Source organism: Molothrus aeneus, chromosome 18 (genome assembly GCF_037042795.1).
Source record: "Molothrus aeneus isolate 106 chromosome 18, BPBGC_Maene_1.0, whole genome shotgun sequence".
Taxonomy (NCBI): Eukaryota; Metazoa; Chordata; class Aves; order Passeriformes; family Icteridae; genus Molothrus; species Molothrus aeneus.
This window is the reverse complement of record NC_089663.1, coordinates 1,277,268-1,290,486: the sequence shown is the minus strand read 5'-3', so window position 1 is coordinate 1,290,486 and position 13,219 is coordinate 1,277,268. Positions and strand designations below refer to the sequence as shown.

Genomic DNA, 13,219 nt, shown 5'->3' with positions numbered 1-13,219 from the left:
GGATATTTGGAAGGAATTCCTCCCTGGGAGGGTGAGCAGGCCCTGGCACAGGTGCCCAGAGCAGCTGGGCCTGCCCCTGGATCCCTGGCAGTGCCCAAGGCCAGGCTGGACATTGAGGCTTGGAGCAGCCTGGGACAGTGGAAGATGTCCATGCCCATGGCAGGGAGTGGAACTGGGATGAGTTCTAATGTCCCTTCCCACCCTAACCCATTCCATGGCTCTCTGAAAAGCTGCCTTTGGAGTCCAAAGCCCTCTCAGGCTGTTGCAGATGAGGAGTGGCCCCACAGGCTGCCTCAGTGTCCCTGGTGCTCCTGCCTGAAGGACACTCCAGGGAGCAATGGCTTGCCCAGCTGCAGAGGGGCCAGGGCTCAGCCCAGAGCAGCATATGGAGTGTTGCTCACTCTCGGAGCTGTCCAGCCTGGAGCCCAGTGCCCTCTCTGGAGAATTCCCAGGGCTGGGGGAGCCTCCTGAGCGCCTGGCACGGCTGTGACAGTGTGTGAAGGTGATGGCTGAGGATAATGGGATCAGTGGGATCAGAAAGGATCAGGGAGATGAACGAGACGTGATCTATGATGGGGGGGAGAATGAAGAGGAGAGGATAAAGAGAAAAAAGGAAGGGGAAAGGGAAAAGGGAAGAGAGAACGAGGAAGGGAAAAAAAGGCTGGGAAGAGAAAGGAGAAAGGGAAGAACCCTCAGCAGACATGGGAACACCTGGCCGGGTGGCATCTGCCACAGGCCTCCACACTGCCCTGTGGACAGGCAGCTCCTCAGGCACAAAATCCAGGCCCGTGTGCTGCTGGAGGGAGCGGGTGAGCGGGACAGAAGGATGGAGCTTCTCCTCCCAGCAGAGCAGGGGGCACCCAGGAGGATTTTTTACGGGAAGATTTACAGAGAACAGTTTTCACCGTCCCGCCCACCCCAGCCCCCTGGCATGAAATGGCGGCGGGGGGCCAAAATGGCGGGGGCGGTGTGAGGGCGGGGGCGGTGTGAGGGCGGGGGCGGTGTGAGGGCGGGGGCGGTGTGAGGGCGGGGGCGGTGCGCGCCGTTCCCGCCCCGCCGCCGGGGGGCGCTCCCCTCCGCTCCCCTCCCCGTGGGGCGGTCACGTGGCGGCGGCGCCGCCCCCGCTCGGTGCGGACGGGCCGGGGCCGCCCCGGGAGCGGCGGAGCCTCGGCCGGGCCCCGCGGGGTCTATGGGGAAGGCGGCCGCGCTCTGCGGCGGTGGCACCCGCGGGCTGGTCTCGCTCCTCAGCGCCGTTCCCTGCCTGGCCTGCCACGAGCTGCCGGCCATGAGCGCCGAGCCAGGCGGCCGCGGCGGCGGGGGCCCGGCGGGGGGAGCGCCCGCCGCCCCCCCGGGCTCCGACACCTACAAGGGGTGGCTCTTCAAGTGGACCAACTACCTGAAGGGCTACCAGCGTCGCTGGTTCGTGCTCAGCAATGGGCTGCTCAGCTACTACAGGTACCGGGGCCGGGGGGCCGGGCAGGGGCCGCCGGGAGGGGGGGACGGACCGCGGGGGCTGCGCTGTTGCACAGCGAAAATCGCCTCGTATTGTTTAGTTTGGGTTTTTTTTTTTCGTCTTTTAAAACCAAACTCGGGTTTTGATCCTGCAGGGCCGCGGGGGTCCGGCGGGGGCAGCGGGGCCGCGGGATGATGGATCGCCCTGGATCTCCCATCCTTCTTTCTCTCCATCCCTCCGCTCCTGGTGCAGCAGCTCCGGCTGCTACAGCTGCCCAAATCACACCCTTCCATCCGAACACCCCAACCCTCCTCCCTTAGCTGTGTAACCTGCTCCTGCTGTACCCTGCCAGAGCCTGCGGCTCCTTCCCAGCGGTGCCCGTGGCTGCGGGCGCTGCGGTGGCGGTGCAAGGGTGGCCTGGGATGCTGTGCTGGGAATGTCGGGCTTGGGAAGTCAGCCCAGGCTGGGGCTGCGCTCCTGGGGGACAGAAGGAAGCTCCAGCAGCTGCTCCGAGCCGTGCCTGGCTCCCGGCGCTGTCTGACGGGCTGTGGGCTCAGCGAGGAGCGTGTCAGACACCCCGAGGCTGAATCCAAAGCGGTGTCATCTTCGTAGCGTCTCCTGGGCTGCTTGTCTCACTTGAGCGGTGAAAATACAAATGTGGATGTTGGTGTTTTTATCCTCCAGGAAGGTGTCCCTGTGTATGGTAGGAGGTGGAACGACAGGAGCTTTAAGGTCCCTTCCCATCCAGACCATTCAGGGATTCTGTGATTTGGATCATGTTTATTCTTGTCATTGGGAACACAAGTGCTCTGTCACCCTCAGTGTTGTGCACCAGATGTTGGCTGTACTTCAGGACATGGAAACAATCCTGAATATTAAAGATGGTTACAAGCTTTTTAAAATAGTAAGTCTTTAAAGTGCCAACCCCCCTGAGACAGGAATTCTCTATAAAGGTTGTGCCAAAGCTGTTTTTCCTCCCGACATAAAATTCATCAGCTGATTTCCTCTCAGCTCCAGCTGCTGACACGTAGCCTGAAGCAGATTGCAGAGCTCCAGCTCCCTGTCAGATGTGAATATAAACTCTTCCAGCTCTGAGAGACCTGGAACCTGGGTCCCAGGGTCAGGCTACAGCAGCTAACAGTGCAGAAGATAGATGATGTGGTTATCTACTTGGAGTTGTTGAAAACTCTCAAAGAACTTAAGCCAAACAATCTCCCCCCTCAAAAAATGTAATTACCTCTCAGTAATTCAGCTAATTTACTGTAATCCTTTCTGGAATGCCTTAACTCTGCTCAAAAAAGCTGTTGGAGTTTAACACCCCATTTGTAACCATGTCAGAATATTATTTTTGCGTGTTGATGCCGAGTCTGTCATGAGTGAGCAAGTGGTTTTTTTCAACAATTATTTTAGATGGGAACAACCAGGTTTATTTTGAGACCATTTGATCTGTTTTAGGCTGAAACAACAAACAGAAACACCCAAGGAAATTATTCTGAGCTGCATGTGAAGGAGTTGAAACTTTGTGAAGCTTTCAGGCAGGGCAGACCTTCAGCAGCTGCTTGGGGAAAAGGATGCTGGAGGATTTTGTGCTTCTTTTCATCTCTGGGCTTGATGACAACTGAATTAATTTGGTTGTGAGTCAGGAGTACAAAAATACAGTGCAGAACACGTGGTGAAGCCTTTCCTAAGTGGAGAAAAGCCTCCATGATACTCTTCAAAACCAGCGCTCTGAAATAGTGCCTGTGTCAGCTTGAATTGCTCATCTGGGAGTGCTCCTGGGAGACAGACTGGGGTAAAAACTGGCACTTCTGTTTTGATAGGAATTCTAGCTCCATGACAGGAGCCAGGCAGGTGTCAGGCTGCTGCCTGTTCGCTGAGAAAGAGCATATATCTATATTTGTCTATCTGTATATATTCTATAGAGGTCTCTGGCATTCTGAGAGTCACGGGTCCTGCTTTCTGCTGGCTCTTTGTGCTCAGCCCAGCTCAGCAGGTCCACACCAGAAGTCTCCTTTCCTGCCCTTGCAGGTGAATTGCTGTGCTCTTTTTGTGTTGTCACCTTTGTAGCTGCACAGCCCACCCGATGTGGCTGTGGTTGCTCAGGAGTAGCTTTGTAGAAACTTCATTTTGCTTGTCTGCTAAAATCATCTAAACTGGGAAGGCTGCCCCGTGGTGCCCAAGCTGCCTCCTTGAGTGGATTGATTTTGTTCCAGGTTGAAGCTTTTTGTTGCATTTGGATTTCCTGCCTCTCGCTCTTTAGCTTTAAACCCCAGCCTGTCACGTTGCCTGGAGGATTTTGGTTTGCAGAATTGAGCTGCTGAAATCCCGGGTGTCCCCTTGGTGTCCCTGGAGGTGCTGGTGTGTGGGTGGCTGCTGTGCCATCCTCTGGAGCTGTTCTCACTGAGGGGTTTGCTCCAGCAGCCAAGTGCGACGCCTGTTTGCTGCCCAGTTGGTTTCACAGGGACAGTTTGCTGAATTAAAGCTTCTAATTACAACATTTTTCCCAAATGGAGCATTTAAAGCCTCCTGTAGCTTTGCTACATCGATGAAGACATCAAGTCTTGCTGCCAGGGAAACTTCATGTGCCTTTGCTTTGTATTCCCTCCTCTGAACCTGTGAAAAATAACAACTGCTGAGGAGTTCTTGAGGAGTTCCTGTGCAGTACCCTCTCTGGAGGGAGGTGTGTGGGTTTAGGAAGTTCCTAAATCCACAGCAATATGGTTGGACCATTTTACTTGCCCTTGATTGGTCCTCCTAGGTTGTTTTTGACCAAGTGTTTTGGCTGATTCAGTGATGCTGGCGTGGGAAGGCAGTTTGGGGATGCAGGACTAGTCTGCTTGACTTGCTAATGATCCAAACTCTCTCTGAACTCCTCTTGCAGGCTGCCACTCAGATTTATCATTATCTATAATTAGCGGCTCTGTATGGGAGAATCTAATCACCTTGAACAGATAAGTGTTTTCAAGGAGATTAGAGAGGATCTGCAGGTGAGTATTAATTCATCGAAGACTGGCGTTGGCTCATGTGACCACACTTGGATGCTGCAAGTGTTGTGTTCTCCCAGCAGCTCCTCGACCTTTCTGAGAGCTCTGGGATGTGTTGGCTCCTCTGTGGGATGGGCTGGAGCTGGGTTCCTGTGGGTTGGGTGTCTGGAGAGCCTTCAGCAGTGCTTTGTGTGGGCACGGGGTGTAATGATGAAAGCAATGACAATTGGAGAAGGGAAAACCATGTTCTTGTTGGGAAGGGAAAGGCTTCTCCATCAAGCAGCGTTAACTCCCCTGTTTGAGCAGTGATGGGTGCCTGGGGCACTTTAGCTGTCTTGTCTGGGTCATCCTGCAGCTCATTTCCCTGGAAAAGCTGTGTTTCACAGAGCAGCATTCTTCACCAGCTCTGTTTATCCAGCACTTAACTCTTGGTTGGCATCATGAGGGCTTGAGCACAACCCAGAGGTATTTCTCCTGTTTCTTGTGCTGAGACTTCACTGAAAGCTGAGGAGGGGAGTTCAGGAAGGAGCTTGAAAACCACTGCTGATGGTAGAGATGTGGGGGGTTGAGGGAGCCCAGGAGAGACCTCTGGGAGCCTCTGATCCAAGTGTTCCCCCAGCAGTGCCACGGCCACCACTGACCCGTGTCCCCGAGTCCCACATCCACGTGGCTTTTAAGTCGCTCCAGGGATGGGGACTCCAGCACTGCCCGGGGCAGTTGTGCCACCCTGACCACCCTTTCCATAAAGAAATGTTGCCAAAATCCACCCTGCCCCTGCCCTGGCCCAGCCTGAGGCCGTTCCCTCTGCTCCTGTCCCTGTTCCCTGGAGCACAGCCCGACCCCCCCGGCTGTCCCGTCCTGGCAGGAGCTGTGCAGAGCCACAAGGTCCTGTTGAGCCCCTCCATCTCCCTCAGCCGCCTCTCATCACATTTGTGCTCCAGCCTCTGAAATCTCCAAGGTGTGAGCTTGCAGGGCCTCTCCAGGCCCCTCTTCCAGTGCTGGACCACCCTTGGAGGGGAAAACTTTTCCTTACATTTAGCTTGTACCTGATAGAATGAGGCAGCATGCTCTCCTGGAATCATTCCTGTGACACCCTCTCCCTGTGCAGACAAGTCCTGGAGTGTTTGTGTCTCTTTGGGTGCTGGAGCGTGCAGGTTTCCAGGGCAGCTCTGCAGCTCCTGGTGACTTTGAGCTACTTGTTTTTAAACAGTGATGAATAATTGGTGTTCCCAGTCAGCTTGTTTTCCCATGGCACTCTCTGGATCCATATGGTGCTTTGCTGTTCCTTGTTCTTTGCCCATTCTGGAGGCAGCTCCTTGCTGTGCTTTGTCCCTGGGGACACGGTGCTGCCACAGCTCTCTGGGACACTGCATGGCCACATGACACTTGAGGGGTGCCATGGGGTGTGGGGAATGATGCTCTGTGGGCTGCTGGTTCCAGGCTGGGTTGCTCTGCTCCCAGTTAGTGCTGTGGGGGAGGTTGGGCTCACTTCAGTCCAAACAGCAACTGCTGCTCACCCTGCAGGAGGGCTGAGACAGGGATCTTATCCTTAGGGATGTTTCCATCATGGCTTGGTAATTAGTGCTGGCTGAGGGGATTTACAGCTGTTACCTGGTTCTGTTTGCTGGTTGCAAACTGTGATAAGAGCCAGGAACCATCTTTCTCCTTTATTTCTATCCATATAATCTTCATTTGGCTAGATGGGATGGATGTCGTCCCTCATCCCATCCCTGCAGGTGTTCCAGGCCAAGCTGGACAGGACTTGGAGCAGCCTGGTCTTGTGGATGGCATCCCTGCCCACGGCAGGGGAGTGGAACCTTTAAGATCCCTTCCCACCCAAACCATTCCATGATTCTATACTGGCCAAATACTTAATTTGATGTAATTGTAGAAGAAATAACTGGTTTGTCTTGTGCAGAGCTAAGCTAGGAGGGGGCAGAGCACTCTGGGTTTGTGTGGAAGTACAGCAGCCTGTGCTGCTGTCTCCACGTTGGGCACGGGGGGATCCCTCAGGTAGCTTGTCTCCCACGGCAGTTTTCACTCCTGGAGCTGTTGGCAGGTGTGGAGGGTGTTTATGGGCTCAGCTGCCTGGCTCCTTGCCTGAGTGAGGTGCCTGTTACCCCTTTCTGGTGTGCCCTGGTCCAGCTTCCAGTGCTGGAGCACACACTGGTGTAGTTCTGCTTTGCTGTCCCAGGCAAGGGCAGGGGGTCACTGTCCAGCCCTGCATCTCTCCCCCAGGGTGCTGGAGCCTCCCTCAGCTCTGCTGGACAGCAGGGGCTGTGCTGACCTTTAGGAGCAGAGGTTGGTGTGGACTGGCTCCTGCTCCAGGACATCCATGGCTGTGCTCAGCCCTGGGAAACCCTTGCCAGCCCTTGGTCTGACTGCTGTCATGAGCAGGACGGCTGTCCTTTGCCTGCAGAGGTGACTGGCATCACCTGCCTCTTCCTGCAGCTCCCCTGCCTGTCTTTTTCCAGGAAAATATGTATTCAGCTCTGACTTGGCTTGCTCCAATTACAGGTTTAAGTTGGTGCTTGTATGGCCTGTCATCCTCTGTACCCACAGTGAGTCACTGGGGAAGGAGCTGATCCTTCTTGTCAGCAGTATTGTGAGGAACCTGCTGTGCTTTTCCATGCAGTATCCCTTGTATCCTGCCTCATTTTCCCCTGAAAAGGAGTTTCCAATCAGTGCTGTGTGCTCTGAGCTCACCTCTGAATGACCATGATGTTCACTATCTGTAGGTTGAGTTATGCTGCAACAGGTCAGACTACTGAGCTTCTCTGTATTTTGTGCTTGTGTATCAAATGTTGTAGCTGGGTAACTCAGCCTGGTAATTTTAGGTGCCTGAAGCGTTATCAGTGATATCAGAGCCCTCTGCTTCCAGCAGGTCTGTTCAGCTGATGGCCAACAGCTCAGGTTGTCACCTTGAAATGTGAGTTGTCCCAGGCTGCTATCAGGAGGGCAGGCAGCATCCTGGAGATTTATCCCTAAATAAGATAGTGCTTCCAAACCTGAGCTAGCTGGAGGTGTTAAATATCCCTTCAGGTCCTCATTATACTGTTCAATTGTTGTAGCAGTTCCTACAGCACCGTGGCAGGGATCTTTCTACACTTTGCATCAGCCTTTGTTTGGTTTCGCTCAGAAAGCTTGTTTAATAATTAATGACACAACATTGCCTTGTCTGCTGGCTGGGGCTGGGCTGGAGGAGAGCAGAGCTGGTGCTGGGGCAGTGGTGCTGACTGCCAGCCCTGAGTGTGAGCGTGTGCAGGGCTGGTGCTGAGCCTTGGGCTGTGAACGGATCAACGCTGCAATGAAACGTGCAGATGGAAGCGTGGGACAGCGTGTCAGTGGAGCTCTGCCATGAAAGCAGAACAAATGGGAGCAAATCTTCTCTTTGGTCCCCTTCCAGGCACTTGGGATTCGCTTCCCCCTCTGCAAGCCAGGGCTCCTGGCAGGGCTGTTTTGAACCTGGCTGTGCTGTCCCCTGGTGATGCTGCTCCTCTGCTCCCTGTCACATTGTGACACTGATGGAGCTGCTGCTGTGTCAGCACTGTTGACTGTGGCCAAGCCCCTTGTCACCTCTGTTTTCCCTGCCCTTCCTTTCACACCAAGCTGTGTTAGTATCCACTTTCCTTGCTTTTTTTTATTTTTATCTAACTCTTCAAGGCTATTTCTGCTTTGAATCACGACCGGATAGATGTATGTCCCTGCAGTGACTCAGGGGGAGGTGCTTCAGTCCCTAAAAATAGTTTTAATCCTCCAAATCTTTCTGGATGAGAGCACTGGCTGGGCACGCGTGGCTGTTTAAAGCAGCTTCTGCAATGCATGTGGGGGTAAATATGGTGAAGTGGGAGTCAGTGCCTTTCTCTTTTCCTTCTTTAACACAAAGCAGTGATTCTTAATCTGTTGTTAGTAGCTAGAGCAGGTTTCTTCTAGGAACTTTAGAAGAAACAGAGCAGCAAAATGTTGTCCTTGGGGCCTGCTGGTTGTGTATTGCTGTTGTGAGTAAGATCTTCTCACTTCAGGCTGGTTGTTTGGCACAGACATCCAAACACTGTGGCTGGGTGGGCTCTCAAAAACAGTGAACATGGCACAGCCATGGATATGACAGCAGGGCTGGGAAGCCTGGATGGGAGCAAAACTCCTTTGGGGAGCCACGTGGCCTCCTGATGTTGGTGCTGTTGAGGTCCATGGTTGGTTTCCTCAGGGATGCTCCCAGGGACGTGGGGCTGTGTGTGCTGTGTTGCTGTTCCCAGCTGACTCCGTGCTTTGTGCCTGTCACTCACCCCAGCACAGAATTAGAGTATTTGTCACAGCAGCAAATATCCATGGCAACTAATTCCCTAGCTCTGGAAATCTTCATGATTTTTGAAGTTTTTTTTTTCCTGTGAAATGCACAGGGGTGGTTCCACCAACTTTTTTTTTCAGGTCTTCTGCAACTGTCAGGAGTGGTGGCTCTTCTTGGAAGCGCTTGAAAAATACACCGGTCCCAGTTCGGAAGATGGGGTGAGTTTGGGTGGATTTGGCTGGAGCATGGACTTGGATAACTGGGATGTGTCATGGCAGTGGGACACAGACATGCCCCTCCTCTCCAGGACTATGCAGGAGTGGAGACCACAAGATTAAAGAAGCAGATTTTTGTCTTTGAGGTGTGGAGATGCTGTGCAGCAGGTGGGGGTGGCAGCTGTGCTCACAGCTCATGAGGACTCAATGAAGGTGTGTCAGGGGAATTTTAGGTTGGATTTTAGGAAAAGGTTCTTCCCCCAGAGGGTGCTGGCACTGCCCAGGCTGCCCAGGGAATGGGCACAGCCCCGAAGCTGCCAGAGCTCCAGGAGCCTTTGGGCAGCACTGCCAGGGATGGACAGGGTGGGGTTTGGGGTGTCTGGGCAGAGCCAGAAGTTGGACTGGATGATCCCTGTGGGTTCCTTCCAGCTCAGGAGATTCCATGATTCTGTGGTTCTGTGTTAAGTTTCAACTTTTGGTTTGAAGCCCTTTTTGGAGGAATCCAGGAACGCTTGGGTGGTGCCTGGTGTCAGGGCTGTGTTCTCCAGCAGCTCCATCCTTTGTTCTTGGATGACTTGAGACCTTCCATCTTTTCTGTTTCCAAGCATGCACGTTCCTGTGACTGATGATGGGTGCTGTTTATCTGCTGTTTATTATTCCCAAGTTGCCCCTGTGGTGTTTCCCATCAGGGTTTGTGGAGCAGAAGGCACTGCAGGTTTATAGTGTGTGGTGAGGTGGAACTCCTCCATGGCTTTATTTTATCCCAGCAGAGTTTTCCATTCCTTGTCAGCTGGATCTCTGTGATCTGTGCTGGGGAGAGTCTGCTTGAGGCTCCCTGGCTTTGCATCTCTGCTGGGATGGAACTTTTATAAGCAGGAGGAAGAGAATGCTCAAACTAAAAGTCATTTTTTGATGGTACAAAGGTGACAATAATCTTAATACTGCATAATTTACATTTGGCACACAGGACACGCTGTCAGCTCCCACTTGGAATTGTCCACAACATGCTGGGCAGGTGGTGGTGGTGCTCTGGTTGCTGTATCCTCTCAGGCATTGATTAGGAGTGCATATAATTTGATTGGTTTTTGGTAGCTGTGATAAGATCACAGGTCATTAGTTGCAGTATTTGCTGTGTAATGTGGTTACTAACGGGTGAGTGCCCTCGCAGCCTGGCTCTGGGTGATGCCAAGTGGAGCAGAGAGGTCACACAGGTCTGGAGTTCAGAGGGACCATGACAGGCTGGAGCTGCAGGGTGATGGGAACCCCATGGTGCTCAGCAGAGGCATTGCTGCTTGAAGCAGCTTTGCAGAGGAGCCCCTGGGGACTAAAAGGTGACCAGGAGTGACCAGAGGTCAGTGGTGGCTTTGGCTGTGTTAGCAGAGGTGTTGAGGGAAGGGACTGTCCCCTCTGCTCAGCAGAGGAGCGCCCTGGGGTGCCCTGTCTGGGCCATCAGTCTGGTTTGGGGCCTGCCACGATGAGGCTGGAGCAGAGGAGACACCACAGCTCCATGGTGGAGGGTGTGAGAGGGGACAGAGCCTGGCTCTGCTCGTGGCAGGGTGAGCACAGGGCTGGGAGAGCACGTGGGAGATCCTGCATGGACACATGGAAGCATGCTGGCTGGGGAGTGAGGACTGAGCACTGGGACAGGGACCTGGAGAGGTGCAGGGAGTTCATGGCTGTTCCAGCTGTGGATGGGCAGGGTCCTGAGCAGCCTTGTCTGGAGGCAGATGCTCAGAGCAGGAGGCTGGACCTGAGGCCTCCTGAGGTGCCTCCCAGACACATTTCATGAGCCATTCTATGATTATTTGTGACACTTTTTGTGGGTTTGCCTTCAGCTCTGGATGCTGATGGGGGATGAGGAAAAGCCATGTCCTGTCTATGGCTTGTCCTGTCAGTGCCAGGGGAGCCCTGGTGATTTCTGTGTGTGAACCCTTCAGGCTGTTTCACAGACCATCCTGTACTTCCATGGCACTCTGAATTGGTGGAGGAACTCCCTGACACTGGGACAGCCTGAGGATTGGCCAGCCAAATTTATGGGATTAGCTGTGCTTTACTCCTCAATCAGGCTTTTATCTGTTAAAGCTTATTATAAATACAGTGTTTTGCTGCAACACTTGGGGAGGCAAAGACCCAGTGGTGTTTCTGATCCTTTTAGGAGTGGGATTGGCTTAGGAGCTGATGGACAGGAATTTTCCTATTTTTCTGCCTGTGCAGTCCCTGGGATGTCCCAGCTGGGTGCTGCCTGGGAACTGTTTTCCCAGGAACCTGCATTTTTTTGTGGGTAAACATTGAGAGTGCACTGGGTGAGGCATCTGCCTCTCCCTCTCTGTCCCCTTCCTTTTCACTACCAGAAAAGAAGTAAAAATTTCTGCTTCAAAGTGGAAAAACCTATGCATGCAAGCTCCTTGGAAATGTAGCTTTAAATTTGAAAGTTGACTTGTAGAGGTGTGGAAATTTGTGCTTTTTTGCTCTGTAACAGGCCTCCTTACAGCTGCAGACATCCAGCCTGGAATTGTCCCTTGTAAGTGCCTTGAGAGGCTGCAGCTCTGTATCTCAGCACAGATAAGGTCTGTAATTACTGGATTGGATTGAATTCTGCTGCACAACTGCAGCCCTAAGGTGCCTTTGTAGTGCAGGAATGAAACCTCTGGCTGCCCATAGCTGATATTCCCCATTTTTGGAATATTGTAGCTTAATTTAAGCACAAAGCACACGCTGTGAGAACGGGATTGTTTCCATACAATTGATTTCCAAGTGCACAACGTCTGAACAGGCTTAGTGGTTGTGAGAGTCACGTTCTGCAGGCAGTGGAGGCTGAGAGCTTTACTGAGGAATCCCTGTGGATGCTGCAGGGAGGCAGTGACACGTTGGAGGAAGCTGTGGGATCGTGGGGAGGAGCTGCTCTGGTGCCAGGCCTGGGGTGTCACAGGGTCAGGCTGGGGGGGAACAAAATCTTTAATCATAGAATCATGGAATGGACTGAGTGGGAAAGGACCTTAGAGCCCATCCAGTGCCACCCCTGCCATGGCAGGGACACCTCCCACTGTCCCAGGCTGCTCCCAGCCCCAGTGTCCAGCCTGGCCTTGGGCACTGCCAGGGATCCAGGGGCAGCCCCAGCTGCTCTGGGCACCTGTGCCAGGGCCTGCCCACCCTGCCAGGGAACAATTCCCAATTCCCAATATCCCATCCATCCCTGCCCTCTGGCAGTGGGAGCCATTCCCTGTGTCCTGTCCCTCCATCCCTTGTCCCCAGTCCCTCTGCAGCTCTCCTGGAGCCCCTTTAGGCCCTGCAAGGGGCTCTGAGGTGTCCCTGGAGCCTTCTCCTCTCCAGGCTGAACAATCCTAAATCTTTCAGCTATAAAATAGTGAGGTTAATGTTGGCAATTTGGTCCAAGGTATTTCCCTGAAGATTTACAGTTTCTGTGGTTTTAGGAAGGACAAATTTGTAAAGTAGCTAAAACACCAATATTAAGTCAGACATTACCCTGAAATGAGGCATCCTCATGGGTACAGAGGGAATTAGAGTTTTCTGTTTGTAAAGGAAATAAATAGTGAGCCCTTTGTCCCATGGGGCAGGTACACAAACTCCATTACTAGCATCAGGTGTATCTTTAATTTTCAAGTTCAAAATATATCATTGCCATTCTACCATATAATAGACCATTATACCATTAGGTGTAGTCATAATTTACAAATTGGTTTATTTATAGAACTGCTGATGTAAACCCAGCAGAGGTACTTGGGATGTGCCTGTGTGGCATTAGTGCAGTCCTGTGGTGGCAGTTTGTGGGGACACATCCTGCTGCTGCACCTTTATCCCTCCACAGGACCTCTTGAGAAGTGTTTGTGCCGTGCCAGGTCTCTATAAAAAGACTCTGCTCCCATGTGCAAGTGTTGGAGTCAGAACAGCTTAGCCTGGATGTGATGTGATCCTGCTCCCTCTCTTGGGAAAAGGGCATTGTGCTGCTTTTCACTGCTCTGTGCTCCTTCAGATCACAGAGTCATGGAATATCCTGACTTGGAAGGGACCCACAAGGATCATTCAAGTCCAGCTCCTGGAATATGTTCCTATGGGAGAATTCCCTTCAGTGGCCTGGCTTCTGTCCCCTCTTACACCATTTTTAAAAATCTCTGATAACATAAAAATAGATACAAAGTTGAAGATTTAAACCTGCTTTTCTTCCTGCAGAAGATTGAAGAAATAAAATTGGGTAAAAAAATAAACCAAAACAATAACGTTTTCAATCAGTTTGGTGGATCTTGGGAAGAAAGGAGGAGGATGG

The 13,219-nt window shown here is 52.6% G+C and overlaps 1 protein-coding gene across 3 annotated transcripts in view; it reads left to right on the top strand.

Annotated features, from left to right (window-relative positions):
• The first annotated feature begins 1,189 nt into the window (after positions 1–1,189).
• OSBP2 (oxysterol binding protein 2) overlaps positions 1,190–13,219 on the top strand; it is a 102,471-nt gene continuing 90,441 nt past the window's right edge. For 2 of the 3 annotated variants that reach the window (XM_066562013.1, XM_066562012.1), the window contains exon 1: positions 1,190–1,455. In XM_066562013.1, coding sequence (XP_066418110.1) covers positions 1,190–1,455 — 266 coding nt within the window. Of the gene's footprint in view, positions 1,456–8,862; positions 8,941–13,219 lie in introns of all 3 variants that reach the window. The other variant, XM_066562011.1, reaches the window with a different exon arrangement.